Source organism: Macrobrachium rosenbergii, chromosome 27 (assembly GCF_040412425.1).
Source record: "Macrobrachium rosenbergii isolate ZJJX-2024 chromosome 27, ASM4041242v1, whole genome shotgun sequence".
Lineage (NCBI taxonomy): Eukaryota > Metazoa > Arthropoda > Malacostraca > Decapoda > Palaemonidae > Macrobrachium > Macrobrachium rosenbergii.
In genome coordinates, this window is record NC_089767.1 from 40,770,983 (window position 1) to 40,791,188 (window position 20,206).

A 20,206-nucleotide genomic window follows, 5' to 3' on the forward strand; every position below is an offset into this window, starting at 1 on the left:
ATTGATTAAGAAAATCAGTGTTTTATCTACCAACAATCAAGAAATGTTATTAGGCTAAACATGCTCGGTTTTAGTCTCATTGCACACTAACGTTTCTCTCATAAACCGCCCATTATGTACATGCTTAGACATTGTGAAGAAGCTGTAAAAACAATGAGTAATTGATCTGATCGTCTTGTCTGTCCTCTCAGCTTCTTGCAGAATTTGGACTCTGGGACATTGTCCCCTCTGATGGAATCTCATGGGTTCTACGTCCTTCCTGTCGTCTGTCATTGGCAGAAGCTTGTATGTGCGTGTATGTTTGTGCACAAAGAGAGAGAGAATATTTTTGTGAAATTATCGTACGTTTGAAGACGTAACCTAGCATCTCTCGAAAGGAAAACTCACATTCTTGATTTTTACGTTCGTTGTATTATCATGCTTCTTTACACTCAGCAAAATCTAACCGCATAATTCTCACGGACAGGCGCATTAATGGAAATTCATCCATTCGTTTGAACTGTCAAGCAGATGAAAATGTAAGTCATCCCTCAAAGAAAGGACCTCGGTGAGGCTTGACACAACGAAAATATAGCGTGTTATTTGTATCATTTGTGTGTGTGTGTGTTCATATCAGTACCAAAAACAGTGGTACTTGCAGTCAGATGTCAGGACCGAGCGGTAACGTCCATCCTATTTGGAATTACTTCGTCCTCTCTATGTGGTTTCGTCACGTAGGCCTAAAACCCTTTGCTAGTATCCTAAGAGTTGTCTTGCCTGCCAACAGTCACCTGCCTCTTAAAATATACAGTAAAAGTGTTCGTTTCCTAGACAGAAGAACAAACGCAAACTTGTAATTTTTATCTTGCATGACACAACAAATAACTTTCAGGACCAAGCGCTCACAGATGGTCATGGTCGGAACCCTTGTTTGCCTTAAAAACAAGAGCGGCGATGTCCGTCGCTTTGAAAGTGTTCAGCGGAACGGTTAATTCAAACACGTTCGCCAATTACGTTATTCTTTTGTCTTCACCTTTGACCTTTTGTGTTAAAGGAGAAGAGATTGCATGAACTTGTCCATGCGCCTCCATTAACCCAGGAAAACTTTTGCCAGGGGACACATCGTACCGTTTGTTTTCGGAATTCAACTTTGATATCTAGATGTTATTTTAGCTCGTGCGTCCTTGCCAGAGACCTTAGTGCTTCTTTAATTAGGAAATATATGGAGATAGATTTTTAAACATTAACATGAGCAAATCGAGTTTGACGAGGAACCAACTACACACGTAATAGTTCTTTGTGTCGTGCTATTATGTAATAGGATATTGGCTAGCAGCGTCTGGCAACGAGTAGCACTACCTCAAAACTACCAAATCTTTACATCTTAGTTTTATCCCCAATCATTTGAGCTTTCTTTCCCCTTATTTTTACCGATCAGTATTACTCTTTCGTGTAAGCACAGTACTGTTTAACTCACTTTTTTTAATCTGAATTATACATCGCCGCGACACATTTGGCAATTGCTCATACTAGAACCCCGCTCTCCTCTCCGAGCCAATCAAGAGTTCGGTCTCACTTCAGTCTCCCAAGTAAGAACTTGCAAGAGGCGTGAATAGCAATGCCAGGCCTTCCAACCTGTCGCCTGGTATTATTTCCCCATTAATTTCCGCGTTCATGAAAATATCTCTCTGTATGTCAAGCCACAAAGTGTGGAAATCATTACTCTTATTGATTTACAGCATCTGTCTAACCGTTAAGTTGCGAAGAATCTTTGTTCTTTTTCTTTTAAGGATTAAAACCTTGTGACGATTCTTATCTGCCTCAGGGTTATAAATAGACTTTGCTGAATAATCGCAGATGCTTTCAAAACGCTCTTGCCTTTAAGCAATCGTGTCTAGTCAAATGTCCTTCACGAAACGAGTGATTTTACTGAAGTCAAACAGACAAGGACGTTATTGGTGTGCTGAGTTAATCCTTTGGTAAAATAAATTACTCTTCATCTGATTTGTCACTGATATTTTGAAGAGCATTGCATTTAATGTTAGCATGATTAAAGGAGACTGCAGTAGATAGTGTGAACAGGCAATTGCCTGATGAGACGGGAGAATGCCAAAACAAGATAAATAGTGGGATCTTTGTTGGTGACTCTCCTTAGAAAACGGACACTACAAGGTGCTGTAAACACAGGATTGCTGCTTTCTCGATTCTCGAATGAGATTTGACAATAACTAGAGAAAGGGCGAAGGGAGGAATCAGGCAATGGTGGAGTAGAAGGGGTACAGCAGATGTTACCTTTGTAGTGCATAAGTTGGCAGAGAGAGAGAGAGAGAAAAGCAATTGAACTGCCAAAACATCTGCGCATATATTTTAGAGATTACGAAAAAGCTCTTGACGCAGTGAAATATGCTAATGAAAATGGCAGTGTATAGAGCATAACATTATGACACAGATCTTATTTTCATAACACACTTATAAAGGAAACAAAATGCAGCAGAGAAGTTTGAAAATGAGCAGAGTAAATGGGTGAAGAAAAACTGAGGATGAGATACCCCCCTCATTTATTTTTTATTGAACGGACACTTTATAATAAAGGAATTATTGTGGATGGTGTGAGTTTGTAGGTGATCTGAATGTCAAGGAATAAATTGTATGGTAAGGGCAATAGACCAAGAACAAGGTAGCTCTTAGTAACTAAAGCGTAGGAAGCAAAAGGTTTAAGACAAATGGTCCAAGAACATCTCAAGTTTGAGTAAAACATACGAAATGATAGAGTTTAAATAGGCTGCCCGGGTAGCCGATTAACACCATGCGTGCAATATGATATGGAAATGAAGGATAGGTTTGGAAAAGCAAAGAGAGTATTTCTTGAAGGTTTTATTGAAAAATATGAATTTAACAATACTGAGTATAAAAAGTTGTAAAAACAACTGTTTGGGCAATTTTGTCGTATTGGCAAGAAATATAGACAGTTAATATCATGGAAAAGAATGGAGGTTCCCGAAATGGGAATATGGAGGAGTGTTTTGTGTGTCATGGACGGAGAGACCTATAAAAAAGATTTTTAAAGGGAATGGATACAAAATGGAAAAGATGAGTAACACTAAAAGAAGACATCTTTAATTTTTTAAGGCATTTGCTGTGAGTGGAGGTTTTGGAGATCCATGATTAACAGAAAAACTGAGAGGAAAGAGGGAGAGATAGAGACAGATAAGAAACTATATAGATGGAATAAGGAGAGTGAAGGAAGGGAAGAAAATAGCCGTAGTTCTATTGGTAGAGAATCTTTCTTCCTTCTTCTACAGGGATGTTTCTCAACATATCTTTGAAGTTCGTAGTCCTTTCAGTAATGAAGTTTCTCTCTCTCTCTCTCTCTCTCTCTCTCTCTCTCTCTCTCTCTCTCTCTCTCTCTCTCTCTCTCTCTCTCTCTCTCTCTCTCTCTGTGCGCTAGTTATGATAATGAAAGGATATGAATTGGAAACCCTGATGCGGTGTTTGAAGTGTCGTCTTAGCTTATTTGTTTTAATATAATCATTATTCATATTCATTTATTATAGTATGATTATTATTTATACATTTACAGTTTTCACTCTTGCATAAACTTTTAGAAACTATGCTTATAAAATGCAAAAGTTCTTATTATTTGATGTAAGTAGTAGCCTGTATTTTATGAGTCATTTTAGGTGTTTACAAAATTACTTTTTTCTTGCGTAATTCATGCAAAACAGTGCCTTTTGAAAACGTCGATAGTTGTATGCCTTCTGTCTCAACATTTTACTTTTACTAATTCTCCTTAGCTCTCCTCTATGTTTCTTTTATTGAATTATGATTGTAATAATGCAATTAGTACGTTTTAAAATTCCCACCACATCTAAGAAGAAGAACGGGACAACATTGGAGTGGCCCGTCTCTTCATAGAGACGCCATACTAGATAGAGGGACAGTCATGGTGGACTCTATAACTTTAGTTATCGGTGATTAAGAAATGCTTATATTGGATGGTTTTGTAGGTGATAGAGATAATTATGGTAGAAGAGAAAGATGGATAATAAAATACATAACAAAGATGGAAAAAATGTAATAAAATACATAACAAAATTAATGCTCATTTTTTGGTTTTGTAGGTATTTTATAGAAAGAAGGATGGAAAATTTAATATTTTTTCTATTTTCAGAGTTTATACTTTTCGTAGTTATCGGTGATTAAAAATTGATTTTACATATTGGATGGTTTTAGTAGAGTAAATAAAATACAACTGAATATAATTTTTTTCTATTTTCAGAGAGCCAAAAATTAAATATTTTGATTAAGAAATGCCTAAATTGATTGATTTTACAGATGAGAGAAATGACTACGATAGGAGAGAAAGATGGACAATAAAATACACAACAAAACAACCCATTTTTATCCTATTTCCAGAGAGCCAAAAATGTAAAACTCTATTTTAAACATTAAGAAATGCTTAAATGGATTGATTTTACAGATGAGAGAAATGACTACGATAGGAGAGAAAGATAGACAATAAAATACACAACAAAACAACCTATTTATATCCTATTTCCAGAGAACGAAAAATGTAAAACTCTATTTTAAACATTAAGAAATGCCTAAACTGATTGATATTACAGATGAGAGAAATGACTACGATAGGAGAGAAGGATGGACAATAAAATACACAACCAAAGAACTTATTTGTTTCTATTTCCAGAGAACGAAAAATGTAACACTCTATTTTAACCATCTCCATTGATGTTGACAAAGTGACGTTTGGCGCGCAAAACTTACCCGCCAACTCCGCCATCGTCCCCCGCGCCGCCCCGTCGACCGAAGGACCCTTTTCATCGGACCGTTTTCCCGAATTCAAGGAGGAATGGAAGGCTTCGACGACCCAGGCATCTTCTTCTCGGACAACTTCTCCCAGGAGGACCAGCAAGACCAACACCAGATCAATTTGCAAGCTGTCAAGAAGAAGTTCCGGGAGTTTCTGCGGCAGTTCCACGAAGGGAACTTCAACTACAAGTACAGGTGGGCCTCGAAACCCTCGCCGGAGGGATTGTTAAGCTTAGTGATTACAAAATGGTTATGAATGTAAAGTTGTTACGTCGTTAATTAGCTTTATTTATCGCCGTATGTATTTTTTTTTTTAAGGATTTGTAGGCGTAATTCTTGCGTATTGCCGTAAGGTCGCCTATAGGCCTAGCTAGGTCCTTAACGGAGACGTGACTTTCGACATTTCTTTGCTCGCATATTTTTTAATATTTTAGGATTAAAATTTGCCATTTTTTGGCCAGATTATTAAGGATAGGCTAAATCCTAGGCTAAGCTCATCCTTTCCTATCCAGAGAATGCTTTTCAGCCGGGGGTTAGCCTAGGCTAAAGGGCTATGCCTAGGCCTAACCTTCATCTAGGCCTAACAATATTAGCCCTAGGTTTTCATTAGATTCATTATGGTAGGTTCTAGACAGGGGATAGGCCTCGGAGTTTTGGGATGGTGGTGGCAATGCTCAGGCTGGCTGGTGACTAACCAGGCTTTTCCCAGGACGGAACATTGGATAGTGCCTAATGCAGTGGCCGGTTCCTGTATTGCCATCAGTCTTCTGTACCAGCCTTGCATGTCCGATGGGGTCCTGGTCGCTTCGGCCACAAGTCGTTAAGGCCGTAACGTCCAAACTGGCAAACGGCCAAAATGGCTGTGTATAGCACTTTGATCCCTGAGGGGCTAGTACTGAACATGGCGTCCCAAGGAGCTTCTGCCGTGTCTTACGGTCTAAGTTTCGTATGGCCTAAAGTTTTGATGGCCTAACAGGTTCACGGCTGAAAATAACAGCCTAATCGCCTTGAACTCATCTGGTGCGCCAACTAGGCTTATGTAGAGGCATCATGTTGGGACAGGACTTCCTGAAGGCATTTTGGCCTTCTCATGCCTTTGTTACCTTCTTGGATAATTTGGCTGCAGTTAAGAACCAGGCATCTGCCGTGGCTTGCTGGACCTGTTGCTGTTTTGACTGTCGTCATAGTGCAACTGCGAGGCTTTACTCCTGTTACACCTTTTAAGCCTTTCTACTCTGAATTTCCTTCTTAAACTCTATATTCCATTCCATTTTTATTTTGACTGCCGCCATATAACCTCCCTTTGTTATGGGGTGCCTGCCTTGACCTTTTTGGGGGGCCTCTTGTCATAAGAGGTAGGAGTAGAGGCTCACTTTACTTTTATCTTTTCATCTTTGTCTTTTTCACCCTCGCCGTCACTTTCAATCTACCGCTGGAAGCTCAGGAAGAAGGCTTGGAGAGCAGCCCCACGTACAAGAAGGCTAGGAAGTCGTCGCATGTAGCCTAACATTTGCCGAAAGTGATGGTGGCTACTGCAACCATTCGTGGGAGCAGGTGACTGTTTACATATTGATTGTCATTGTATAATCCTGCTTGTGCTTGATTGACTCTTGGTTTCCCTGGATGTGTGAAAAGAAGGGTCTGCGTTTTGCTAAACTGTTGACTGACCGAGTTTCTTAGATCCTGTTTGGTACATTTGGTCCCGGCTGCTCCTGTGCCCAGTGCCATCCCAGTCCTTGCTTGGCCCAAGACTCTTGTGGACCATCCACGGTCCAGGACCTCGCTTCCTTAGATTGGATAGGAGAGTCAGCTTAGCTGGGTCTTCTACTTGTTCTGGGCACTAAGGTTAAGTAGGAAGTCACGTTTGTGTGTCTTGTAGCACATTTAAATCATGACTGTGACTGTCTTGCACTAGATTTCCCCTACTAAACCTAGCAATTTGGGAGGGAAAACTGAAAATGGAGCAGTCTAGTACTGACAGGAATAGCATTGTTATAGTAAGCTCACCAACACATGAAACTGCCAACGTTCACCAGAAAAAATTATGGACAGAATAAAATACAGGAAAAGGTGTTTAGAGCATTTCCAGGGATATATCTAACCTAACATAGGAACCTAGAGTATATACTGTATTCTGCCTACCTGGGGGTCACCCCACCCTTGAGAAAAAGTGGCGGTAGGCATGTCCTCCATAAAGTGAGTTTGCTGCCTTCCTCTAGACAACACCTCTCACCTACTCTATTGCTTGCTTGAATTTTTAGGCATTTTCTCTGTGCCTGGAAAGCTTGAATTAAGTGTAGTTATTTAAATGTTTATCACAAATGAATAAAGAAGCTTCACTGTTGATAATTGCTTAGCACTTCCCGAGGAGAAACCTGTCAGAATATCATCCAACCTCTCGTTATTTACTGTAATTTGGTCATAAGAAATTGTCATACCATTTTTATAGTCCTAATTCATAGTTTTCATTTACCCTTTGGCAAAGTACTTGTATCTTATAAAGAACATTTTGGAATGAAGTTTCATAAGCTTTATGCAACACTGCCCTTACCTGATTTATTTGGTATTTTATTAAATTTTTTCTTTCAGGGATTCTTTAAAACACCAGTATAACCTTCGCCAATATTATCTGGAAGTTGCCATTGAAGATATTGCCAGTTTTGATGAGGCCCTTGCAGATAAACTCAAGAAATCACCTACAGAACATATTCCTCTTGTAAGTATTTTTGTACGACCACCTAATACAGGACAAATTTTTTTTATTTTACTATTTTATTATTCATTCGGGATTGTGTGTGAATCAGAGGGAATTTGGTGGGATTTATTTCCTTTTTTTGCTGAAAGTCATCATTCCGTGCAGCTTATATTTTTCTAATGTTTAGGACTATATAGCTACTTTATTTTTTCTGAAAGTGTATAATATAATGCAGCGTAACCAGTGGATAATTCGTTGTAAAGCACTGGTAATTTTTTCCTTAACTAGGTCCTGTGAAATTTCTACAAAATTTAGTTTTGTGGATAATATTCAGGATTTAAAATTTAATACATTTCATGTTTTGTAATTCAGTTTTATATGTTTAGTTTGAAGAGGCAGCAAAGGAAGTGGCCGATGAAGTAACAGCACCGCGACCTCTTGGTGAAGAAAATGTGGAGGACATACAGGTTCTGTTAACATCCTCATCCCACCCAGTCGATGTCCGCAACCTTCAGGTAAACTTTTTATATATATATATTTGTGTACCATGATAGCCAAATGCCTGTTGATCGTCTTAATTGCTCCCTTACCTTCTGTTCAACTCGGTAGTTCTGGTTAAACAATGTCCGTTACTCCTTGTCGATTAGTGCATTTATGATCATTGTATTCGTTTGGCTTTGAGGCTTGGAGTACCTTTTCCATGTACTTTAATTTAAGTTTGAGTTTCAAGTGATTAAAAGTTTCAGGTGGTTAAAAGCATGCCACAGTCAAGTGTTGAATTATATTGTTAAGGAACACTTGGGTCTTGTTAGATTGCCAAATAATTTGATTGAATAGTTACTTATTCAGTTTGTGACCTAAATTTTGTTACATTGCTATGGACTATAATCATTGAGGGTTAAAGCAATGCCTACAGCATTCAGCATATTGCATTTAATTGCTATATAATTAGATTGTCAAAAAAATCAAATAGAATGTTTTTGTGGTTTGCCCTTAGTCGGAAGAAGTTAGCCGATTGGTGAAAGTTGCGGGCATAGTTGTTGCTGCATCAGGAGTGAAGGCCAAGGCGCAGACATTGATGGTCCAGTGTCGTTCTTGCCAAGCCACCATATCTAATATCCAGGTGAAGCCTGGCCTTGAAGGCTATCAACTACCAAGGAAATGTAACACGTAAGATAGATGGATACAGTTTTTCAGTTGCTTTATAGGGAGTTGTTTTGATGTTGAAACGATATTACATGATTACTTTTGTTTATCAGCTTTGTCACCCAACAGTCAGTAATATAGGAAGAAGGTTTGTTTTTTATTACAAAGATAATTGTGCACTGTTTTTGCTTGTAAAACTTTTGTTTCAATGTAAGTATTTTTTAATCATCAGAAGCCTGTTTATAATACTCTTCCAATGCTGATATATTTGTAGTTCTCTAGGTAGTTTGGGAAAGATCCGGTAAAGCACTTTGATGGGAAATTCTGGGAAACATTTGGTGAAGTCTATTTTAATATAGACACTTATTGAGGGACTTTCAGTTATTTATTTTGACTCAAACTTCTGTTTCAGTGAACAAGCTGGAAGACCAAAATGCCCTCTGGATCCATTTTTCATAGTGCCAGACAAGTGTGCTTGTGTTGATTATCAGGTTCTGAAACTGCAAGAAGTGCCAGAAAATTTGCCACAAGGTGAAATGCCTCGTCATCTTCAGTTATATATTGATAGGTGAGTCTTTTGTTTAATTGTTGTACAGTGGTTGATTTTAATGAGTTTTTATAAGAAATGAAAAAATTACTGTATTTTCCATGTATAAGACCACCTTTAACTCAAACCTGGAATTCTAAGTGATGTTTTTATGAAATAAACTGATGATAAAGGTAATAAAATCATTTTTACCTTGCGCTACTGTATATTATTGGCATATCTTCATAATAAATAGACTGTTTGAGGAACAATTCTATCTCGATGAAATAAACTTTTATCTACGCAAGCCCAGCTGAGTTGTGGTTGCACTCTCAGCAACCTTTATCTTTCAGTAACCTTTCAGAAATTTTAATGGTAGTGTAATTATGGTAGTAATAGAATTTAGGATAATATAATATTAATTTTTCATTGTTGCTTTGAAATCTGCTTTCTTTGTCATAGCCCATTTCAGGACATCTTTTTTTGTTTCTGGTTACCATGTAGCCATCTTGTTTCCTGTTGGACTACCCACTCTGCAACATTTTCCAACTTCAGCCAACAGTGCTTCCTCTTCTCATTGCTCATTTTTGTTTGTGCATTTTTCTTAAATTGTTTTTATTCTTTCTCCACTCTTATACCATCTTGGTCACATTTAATGTTCTAGCAGCGGCACAGTTGCTCGAATTCTTGGCTACTTCTATAACTTTCAATTTAAAACTAGCCTCTTATTTTCTTCTTGTCACTGATGGTTCCATGAACAAGTTAATAAGAAATTTTATCTGACTTAGTTTGTAATTGTTGAGGAAGTATAGGTAAATGGCCATTATACGTAATGCACCAGGTTATTTGTAAATGTTTAGAACAATTCAGTCAAATGAACAATAATTAATTATAACAATAATTGTACATTATCGTAGTTTTGTTAAGGGTTGTTTGTGATTGGCGATGAAACAAACAAAACAATGGTTTCATTTTTAGATTATTTTCTTTATTTTGAATTTCTAAGGATACAGTAAGTAAAACAGCATTTGCCATATGTAACATTAACTATATAACCAGTATTTCATAAGATGCCTATTTTTGCAAAAGCTACCCTGTGCACAAATGGTTTTGTAATTTAGCAGTCATCTTATACTACAGATATGAGATAATTTCATAAAAGTTTGGGATAATTTTTTACCTTGTCTTATCTAAAGGTTGTCTTATACACGGAAATATATGATAAATGTTTTTGGGAGTTTCATGTAATCTAGCCAAAAGCATTTATGTAGTTAGCACTGGGGAAATTTATGTAAAGCCCATTTGATATTTTAGTTTCATTATTCAGTTAATCTCAAACTATAGTATATTGCATCAGTAAAGTTTTATGTAAATCAATTAAATTTTTATTGGTTTCTGTATTTGGACTGATCTTTTTAAATTAACAGATTTGCTCTTTTGAAATGCCTTTTTTGAAAAAGGTTTTGATTAAGAGGGTGCTATTGTGAATTTTCATGTCTTTTTTCTGTACTCATTGTGTCCCATTTCATTGACTACCGTAGTGTTAACTTCTTTTGTAGGACTGTCTGAAGCCTTTTGAGCAGGTTAATTTTATAGCCTGGTAGATTGAGTTGATTTTATTAATTTCCAAAACAATTCTATTCATATGAGTATAATTTTTGACAGATGGAAATAGCTGCCAATACATAGCTGTCTTTTACTTTTCATCTGTGTCCTTTGGTCTCCTCATACCAACCTGTCCAAGATATTTAACTTTTCAGTTGTCACCCTCTGCCAAGAAAAAACTATCATTCTGGTCAGTCCTATGATTCAAAATTGTGGCTCGATGGTCAGGTGCAACTGCTTTTTAAGATTGAAATAGAAGACAACTGATTTGAGTATTTCATAGACAACTGTCAGTCACATTGAGCCCAATTTGTGGTTGCAAAGCCTCAGACTTGACCATTCTGAAGTCTTCCATTCACAAGAATTAAGAGAGCTATGAATAACTGCTTGCATTTGAGCACCTATGAACTGTTGGTTGGTTGCAACTACCCATCACATTCTGTAATGCATATCTTGTGACTGTAAACATACAATGTTGAGAATTTACCCTGCTGCATTGCTTTGGCAGATCAGATTTGTGCATTTCATATCTCCACATTTTAATTCCATTTAATTATCTTTATCTAATTAGTCCTATTTCTCATTTTTTGTTTTAAAATTAATTGAACTTTAATTATTAATTGCACTTTTGTTTATAAACAACTGCAAGAGCTCTCTGGGAGCAAATAGATGAAATGGGTTTTAGATTTTTATGATATAAGAGATACTAAAATGCTTGTACAAAATGGTAGCTACTTCCTCATCAATAAATTGGTAGGCCAGGAAAACATACAGGCATGCAATGCATACAGTATGATTTTGATCTTTTGTCTACGTATAATGTATTCTTTATTGTAGTCACCAGCTTACAAAGCCTTCCTTAAAAATTGTCATTATTGGTACCTAAATAGGAAATAATTATCATGAAAGTTAAAACAAAAGTAGGTAGATTGACAAATTCAGATATTTTCAGTTTTTTCTTTCAATGGCATTCTACAGAATGTGTTTGACCCCAGTCCTAATGGAATAAAAATAATAGTGTGAACTGCTGTTTGTATATAAGACTATATGAAATGCTTAGCTTTGTAGAGTTAGTTGCTAAACAGTGATACCATATTTGTAGCTGAATGTTGTCCAGATAACTGCCATGTGGGATAACAACCGCGTTGCATGTTGAAACATATACTGTATGCAAAAAAAAATTGCACATCATTATCGAAAAATACATGAAATTTTTCAGAAATGGACTCAAGGATGTAAAACTAAAAAAATGAATAATTTTAAAGTTTTAAAAAATTATAAACTTATTTGCTCGGAGTACACTAATTATCTGAATGTACGTTCAACACTGCCAAAACGTCATTCCATGGTCTAAATTTAGTTTTACCTTGACAGACTCCCCCTCTGACCTTCATTAAAAGTCAGTGCAGTCTAATCAAGCACAAAGAATTGTCAAGTAGCATTATATGAATGTGAACCCCATTGGCATAAAAAGTACAAAGCCAAAGTAAAATTATACTAAGAAGAATCAGTCAAATTAGTGAAAACCACAATCCTGATATTCACTGATGTTTTATTTCTGCAAGTGAAATTGAGGGGCAGTAGAGAACCTATATGGAGTAAGAGAATTTTTCATCCATTAACCATATTAGGGATGCAGTAAGAAGTTACAGGCATGTTGGAAATGCGTCACATCCTTTTATTCTTGATGAATATAAAATGATGGCTTCTGGCTAGGATTTCCTGCTTGTTGATGTTGGACCAGCTGATCAGTGTTTAATAATATATTCTACAGCGACAAGCATCAAATTCCTGGATAGCTCAACTAATTGGCTTTGTGATGGAACATTTAAATCATTGTTTTTCTTTTTACCAACTTTATACAGTTTATCAGCTAGTTGTAAGTAGAATTCCATGGGCTTTTCAGCATTAGTGCTGCCCCAGTCTAGCATATTTTTTATACATTCACTTTGGTCTTCTAATATAGTTGTCTGGTTTCACTCTTCATTGATAGAAACGGGAAGTAAAAGTTCTCTATTTTTAGGCAATTTATCACTGATTAAGAATATTTGTTCAAGGCTTATGTTTTCTACAGGGCATTATGTGACCGTGTTGTTCCTGGTAATCGTGTAACAGTACTTGGCATTTACTCTATCAAGAAAGTTGGTAAACCAAAGGTAGGCCTCCTGGTTATTATAAATGAAGAATATAAATTTGAGAGCCAAAGTTTATCCCAGTTACTTTAGAGTGTATTCATTAGTTGATAACATTGTATCATATCTTATTGTGGTGATGTTATATTGTTGAAAATTTCATTTAATATTACTGACTCGGATTTAGCTGTAAGCCGATTCCTTGATTGCACCACAGGATCATTTTGCTTCTCTTCTGACAGCAAAGGAACATACGTGACAAAGTGACTGTGGGTATCAGAGCTCCATATTTGAGAGTGGTTGGTATTCAGATTGATCAGGAAGGTCATGGTTACTCCTCTGGTGTTAGCATCACATCATCTGAGGAAGAAGAGTTCCGTCGTCTGGCTCAGTCAGAAAATGTATATGAGAGGATTGCGCGCAGCATAGCTCCAAGTATTTATGGTTCAGAGGATATAAAAAAATCTGTGGCCTCCCTTTTGTTTGGTGGTTCACGCAAACGCCTGCCTGATGGATTGACTCGTAGAGGTGACATTAATGTCCTTTTGTTGGGTGATCCTGGTACTGCGAAATCACAGCTGTTGAAGTTCGTTGAACGTGTTGCACCCATTGCTGTGTATACCTCAGGAAAAGGTTCATCTGCTGCTGGTCTCACTGCTTCAGTAATGAGAGATCCTGCTACTGTAAGTTCTATTTTTTCTTGTGGGTATGAATAATTTAGCAGACATTTGAAATGGAGCACTTTTATCATTTTGGTAATTTTGAAATGCAGTTTTAACATCCATGAATATTTTGACTTCCTATTTTTTTGTTTTCAGCGCAATTTTGTAATGGAAGGTGGAGCAATGGTGTTGGCTGATGGTGGTGTTGTGTGCATTGATGAGTTTGACAAAATGCGAGAAGATGACAGAGTAGCCATCCATGAAGCCATGGAACAGCAAACCATCAGTATAGCCAAAGCTGGTATTACAACAACATTGAACTCGAGGTGCTCTGTGATGGCTGCAGCCAACTCTGTCTTTGGCCGATGGGATGATACAAAGGGCGAAGAAAATATTGATTTTATGCCTACCATCCTGTCCCGATTTGACATGATCTTCATTGTTAAGGATGAGCATGATGAAACAAGAGACACGGTATGCCTATTTTTTGGGGCCAGGTGCCTAAGGGTGGAAAAAATGTTGCCTGATAGCTTAGATTTTTTATATAAAATTTTTCTTATACAGTACTTTAAAGTTGGACATACTTGTTTTGATTGCACTTTTTTCTAAAATCTGTTTTGATTATTACAGACATTGGCAAAACACGTCATGAATGTTCATCTCAATGCACTCAAAACTGCAGAGGAAACTCCGGAAGGTGAACTGTCGCTCAAGTTTTTGAAGAAATACATTAGCTATTGTAGAAGGTAATTTTTATTTTTTAAGTTGAGTATGTAGCATTAGTAGGTGTTTGATTAGTTTCATTTTCAGATATAAACTTTGGGTTATTCTTTGTTACAAAAAGATTTTGGAATGGTGTACAGTTTTCACATTTCTATTTGTATATTATTGGTTTTATCTTGAGATTTTAATTTGTGTTCTGGTAGATTTTTGTTTTATTAGATTATTAATGTTACCAGTTTTGTTTTCATAATATATGGGTTCAGTTAATGGGAAACAGTTATACTCAAGAAAATGTTATTTTTTGACTGCAACCACAGAAATACTTTTGTTTTGAAAATTAACAGGACAACTTAGGTGCAATAGTCATTTTAGTTCTGTTGGTAGCTGGTGTATGAGGTTATTCATGTACATGTAATAGGGTACCTTAAGGGGAATCACACAGGTTTTACACTTGTTGAAATTTATATCTGAGGGATGTAAATAGATTAACTTTAAATTGGAATGTCAATTTACTTCTTTTTGCATTATGGATCATTTTTATTTTGTTTTGATTGTGCTTATATGTAAAATGGGATTAATATAATTGTTAATCAGTAAGTATAAAGCATTGCAAATTGCACAAAGTTGCAATGAAAGATAAGATGTAAGCTCAAGTATCTTATAGGAGATGATTTGAATGGCCTAAGGATTTTGAAAGTTTTCCTTACCAAGTAGATAATGTTGTTGCTGTTATGAATCTCTGATAAGCCCTGAGCACACACAAATACTATTTGGATGAAATGTTTTTTCGACTTCGTGTGGACTTAACCAAATGCAATTACAAAACTGACAAGTTGTTCAGTACATAATTGATTGTCAAATGATTGTAAACATTCACATACATTGTAAATGGTACTTTTTTTATCTTCATTAGTATGCTTGCATGTATTATTGCATTCATTACTGTATTTAACAACTTTTAAGACCCTCCTCATATTGTCATTATTGTAACCTAAATAGAAAAGGAATAGTCACAACATATTGCCTATGGCTAGATTGCTGAAGTTCAGAACTTTTCAGGTTACCATCTTTGAACAGTAAATTTTCGAAAGAAATTTTACATAATTTTGTATAACATATATATGAGAATATGCAAAAACTTAAGTATATATGAGAATATATGATACAATGTGTTTAGCATTTTTAATTTCATTTTACTGTACTTCTCTGCCTGACTTATACAGTAGGAACTTTTGTTTCTTTAGCCGTTGTGGACCAAGATTGTCGGAGAGTGCTGGGGAAAAGTTGAAGAACAGATATGTTCTGATGAGAGGAGGAACTCGAGAAGCTGAAAATCAGAGTGATAAACGAATGGCAATTCCCATAACAGTCAGGTAATACTTACTGGTAGTTCAGTTTTGGACTTTTTTTGTTGTTGTTTTTTATTCATGTTAATATTAATGGTTTGCTCTTCATTCTGTTAACTAAACTGGGAACCTACCAAGTGACGATAACAGTAGAAAATGCTTTTGATTTTTTATTTGTTCCATCTAATATGCTGTAAGCATCTTGGCAACCATTAGTTTATTGGTATCATGACTGTTAAGTCTGCTCCAACTTAACCTGGTCAATTCAAGCTTTGTTTTACATTGAAGCAAAGGTGAGACATTTTTTTTAGGCATCTTGACTCACAGTTAGCTGCATTTCTCTGCAAGGATGTGTTAGTTCAATCTTGGAAGTTTTAAGCATAAATTTTTTTGTTGTGAGGATAGTGTGTGACCTAATTGGGTTTCTTGAATTCCTCTTTGGAAGTTATTCAGTTTTATGCAACCCTGAGGTTGATGAGTTAAGTGTACATTTTCACTTTATATATATCAAGGCATGACGATCTGTCTCCCCTTTGCAATCAGTTTTTGGATTATTTTCCCTTTCCATGAAATCCTGGGAATAGCCACAGCACAGTTTGCCCTTCTGTGGTTATTCTAAGCTGAAGATGATGATGTGACCACATTTATCCATGTCAGAACAATTCATCCATTTCTCAGGGATTTGAGGAAACTTGAAGGGGTTTGTGGTTTGGCTCCAAGGACATTTCACAAAGCAGGAACAACTTTTCTTCCATTTTGATTCCCACAAGTTGATTTTGAGAAAGTAATTTCACCCAGTAATAGAGAGGTGGCATTCTTTGACCATGGTACTAGAAAATACTTTCTTTGTGATATGGCTGTGTCATGACATATCAAAAGAAGGCAAACAGCAGCATCTTGCTGTTCTCATGGGTGTGATGCAAAATGATTATGCTCAAATGCAGGATTCTTTGGTTGCTAGTGGATGAAGGATCCTTATTTTGTGGAGTTAGGGTTTTTTCTTTATTTATCATTTTGGTTACGTTTGATTTATCCGTAATTGAATCCAGAAGGTTTTGAATGTGCCTCACTGAAATTGTTTCTCTTTAAATGTCCCATATGTAAGTAATTTTTGGCACTGAGGCTTGCCTCCACTGCATTCCCTTTCATATACTTTTTTAGGATAGACACTTTATGCAAAAATAGATGCGCCTTGTAAATATTGTAAGAGTAATTTTAGTTTACCATTAGAAAGAATTTTAGAGCGGATTATGTAACATAAATTGCTTGGAAATTTAAATAGTCCTTATATTACAGACAGTTGGAGGCCATTGTTCGTATCTCGGAGTCGTTAGCAAAAATGCGATTGGAGCCATTCGCCACAGAACGAGATGTTGACGAAGCTTTAAGACTCTTCCAGGTTTCCACCCTTGATGCAGCAATGTCTGGATCTCTAACAGGTTGGTACATTTTTTACCTGGTGTATTTGTAGAATCAGAAATGTAAAATGATTTGTGCAATGCATTTATCAGTATTTTTATGAATTGGAAAATTTCCAGTTTTGTGTAGTGGCAAAAATCATAATGTATAAATTCAGTAGGAAAATTTTTTTTACTTCTCTATATTTGATGAATCTTGTCCAAGTTGAAATGGCAATCTCTGCCTTTGATAGCATATAATTTTTGTATACAGTAAAATTAAATCATGATCTTCAGACTAATTGGTTTACCATTGCAGGAGTTGAGGGATTCACAACAGAGGAGGATCAAGAAGTTTTGTCCCGTATAGAAAAGCAGTTGAAGAGAAGATTTGCCATTGGGTCCCAGGTCTCGGAACATGCTATTGTCCAAGATTTTCTTAGACAGGTGATTATTTATGCCTTTTGACTTAATTTCTTATTGTAATGCCTCATTTTATTCCTTAAAGTCACTAAGTTTATTTTATAATTAAGGAAGTTGACATCTGCAGTGTTAGAATATCAACTTCAGAGAAATATCTGTTGAGTTAAATACACTTGATGTAAACTCTTACTTCTTCATGCCCACGGTATTTTCCTGACATGCCATAGACAGTACTTAGGTTCTTATTAGTATCAATTCACTGCCAGCTGCATTGCTTCTTGGTTTCATACCTAGTTGTCCACACCTTAAAACTTGTTCCAGTTGTTACTCATCATTTGAGAGCAGATCTTTCAGGCCAGCACTTTTTGTATTTATAAAATGATTCCACGAAGAACCTTCAGTACTGTAGTATGCCGTGAAAGGCACACTTGTAAACATTATCTCCCGGGGGGTAATTTTTAATTATAAGCACAATCAGTGTTATTAGTTGAATATATTTTCAAAATTTAATTGAATGACTTAACATTAATTCCATTTATCCCCAGAAATATCCTGAAAAGGCCATCTACAAAGTCTTACACTTCATGATTCGGCGAGGAGAAGTTCAGCACAGATTGCAAAGGAAAATGTTGTATCGTATCAAGTAGACTATAGTTGATAACTTGTATTTTGTATTTACTTTTTTAGTTTCATTTTAATTAGTCTTTTGGTATGCTAATCAGTAAGTGACTGGTCAGAAAAATAAATAAGTATGAAATTAAGCATAATTTGTCCCTTTTTTTTTTTCCTCTGTATTTACTATCTGTACTGCAGAATTTATAAAAAAAAAAAAAACCTGGCTGATTAGTATATTAACAAAATTTTGTTTGCATGCTTTTGAAGTCAGTAACATTTTACCCATGTAAAAAAATTATCAATATATATTTTTAATTAGATTGTTTTCATTTGTATTACAAGTTAGCATTTCTGGGAACTGAAATTGGTGTATAATAGTAACTGAAAAGTTTTAGTTTTTTATTTTTTTTTTAGTAAGAAATAGAGTTCATGTAATGTATTATGTAATATAAGGATTTGATTTGGTTTCCTGAACATCTTTGAACTGATGACTACAGTCTTATTTCACTAGAGAACATTGTTAGATGATGTAGTTAACTAATCTGTGATTACTTTAATTTTGAAGTCGTTATAAAAATTAAAAAAAACTTTATACTGTATAAAGAAATTTTTGTAGAAAATTGTATTATTAACCAATTTTTTTTTAGATTAGTTTAGATGTATTGGTTTAGCATTAGTATCTTTAGTATGGGATGTAGGTTTTTGACTTGACAGAATTGTGTAAAGATCCATAAAATTAACTATGCATGACGTTAAGTACTGCAATGGAAACTGGTCCAGAACCAGGGAAATCTGTGTACTATTCCAGTTTCATTATTTTTTGTGGGATGTTAAAAATAGTAATTTTTAATTTTATCAAACTGACTTATGCTTTTCTTTTTATTTTTGAGAATTTACTTTCCCATCATACATATTTTTAACCCCATTACCCCTGTTGGGAGGCCTTAGACAATGGTAAATGAGAAGCAGTGTCCCAGTGCTATGATGATGTTAGACAATGAAAAACCCCTGGAAGCCTTGCATCTCAGCTGCTGGCCTAACAAATTGTAGTCAGTCCTTTGTTTTATCTCGTAGTACAATTCATTTTTCTTTACCCATGTCAAAACAAACTTTACAATGAAGGCGTAAATAATTTGGATGACAAATTCTGCTTTTGAAATTTTGCTGGAGGGTAGAGTTAGATGTCAAATCTTGCCCACAGTGTTGGGTCCAATCTTGGTGGACCAAACATTCAGGTTACTGAAGGTGTATTTGTTTGTACAACCATTGCTTTTCATATGTGGAGTATCCACCGCAGGGTGGAATGGCTGTTGAATCTTGTCTCCTTGCCATTTCACTCTTTTCTTCAGTCACTTGTGGGAGGATGCTGTTGCTCTCTTTTTTCCTGTGTATGCATTGGATTCTAGGATGTGGATGAGTAGCTTGCTGTTGTTCCCTTTCATCTTTTTTGTGTACTTTAATTTTGTTTTGCCTTGTGAGGTGCTTTTGTTTATCTCTATGGAGAAGAAATATGACAACTGGTGTGGGGGTCATTGATGGCAGTGTGGTTACTTCATGTCTCCCATGTTAGTAGACACACGTTCTTTGTGGTTATTGTAGGATTGTATAGAATGTAATGGGAGCAGGTCGGGAAGATTTTGGTGGGTTCCTCCAGTCGCATCACAAAATCCATGTGGTCCCTTCTTACAACTGGCTGCCATTCCTCTTCCGCCTAGACCTGGATCTTCCCTTCTTGGAAGATTAGTGCTCATATGACCTACTTAACCCATTTCCCTTGAGGGGATACTGAAGGAAATAAATAAATAATAACAATTTGCATTTAAATTTGTGCAGTTCATGCATAGGCAGATTTTGGTTCAATTTTAGTTCTGACCCAAAAATGAAGATTCATGGTATTTAAGCACTGTGAAGTTGAGGATTTTGTTATAGAATGAAATAGGAAAATAGAGGATATTGAGATTGTACCAGAATTTTCATTAAATTTTCTGCAGCTCTGTATATAATGAAATGAAGATTAGAGTTATTTATGCTGACCATGGATGAAGGTTTAGTCACAGAATGAAATCGAGGAAATTAAAATTGTTGGTAGATTTTCAGTCAAATTTCCACAATCCATGTATAGAAAAAGAA

At 35.9% G+C, this 20,206-nt stretch overlaps 1 protein-coding gene across 1 annotated transcript in view; it reads left to right on the forward strand.

Moving 5' to 3' along the window:
- The window catches only part of Mcm5 (Minichromosome maintenance 5), a 98,231-nt gene extending 79,535 nt beyond the window's left edge, over positions 1 to 18,696 (forward strand). The window contains exons 2-14 of the mRNA XM_067129649.1: positions 4,685 to 5,001; positions 7,396 to 7,522; positions 7,888 to 8,016; positions 8,499 to 8,671; positions 9,060 to 9,215; positions 12,853 to 12,934; positions 13,153 to 13,593; positions 13,729 to 14,046; positions 14,203 to 14,318; positions 15,540 to 15,668; positions 16,938 to 17,080; positions 17,358 to 17,485; positions 18,007 to 18,696. Of these exons, the coding sequence (XP_066985750.1) occupies positions 4,847 to 5,001; positions 7,396 to 7,522; positions 7,888 to 8,016; positions 8,499 to 8,671; positions 9,060 to 9,215; positions 12,853 to 12,934; positions 13,153 to 13,593; positions 13,729 to 14,046; positions 14,203 to 14,318; positions 15,540 to 15,668; positions 16,938 to 17,080; positions 17,358 to 17,485; positions 18,007 to 18,108 (2,199 nt within the window). The 5' untranslated portion in view covers positions 4,685 to 4,846 and the 3' untranslated portion in view covers positions 18,109 to 18,696. The remainder of the gene's footprint in view (positions 1 to 4,684; positions 5,002 to 7,395; positions 7,523 to 7,887; positions 8,017 to 8,498; positions 8,672 to 9,059; positions 9,216 to 12,852; positions 12,935 to 13,152; positions 13,594 to 13,728; positions 14,047 to 14,202; positions 14,319 to 15,539; positions 15,669 to 16,937; positions 17,081 to 17,357; positions 17,486 to 18,006) is intronic.
- The last annotated feature ends 1,510 nt before the right edge of the window (positions 18,697 to 20,206 follow it).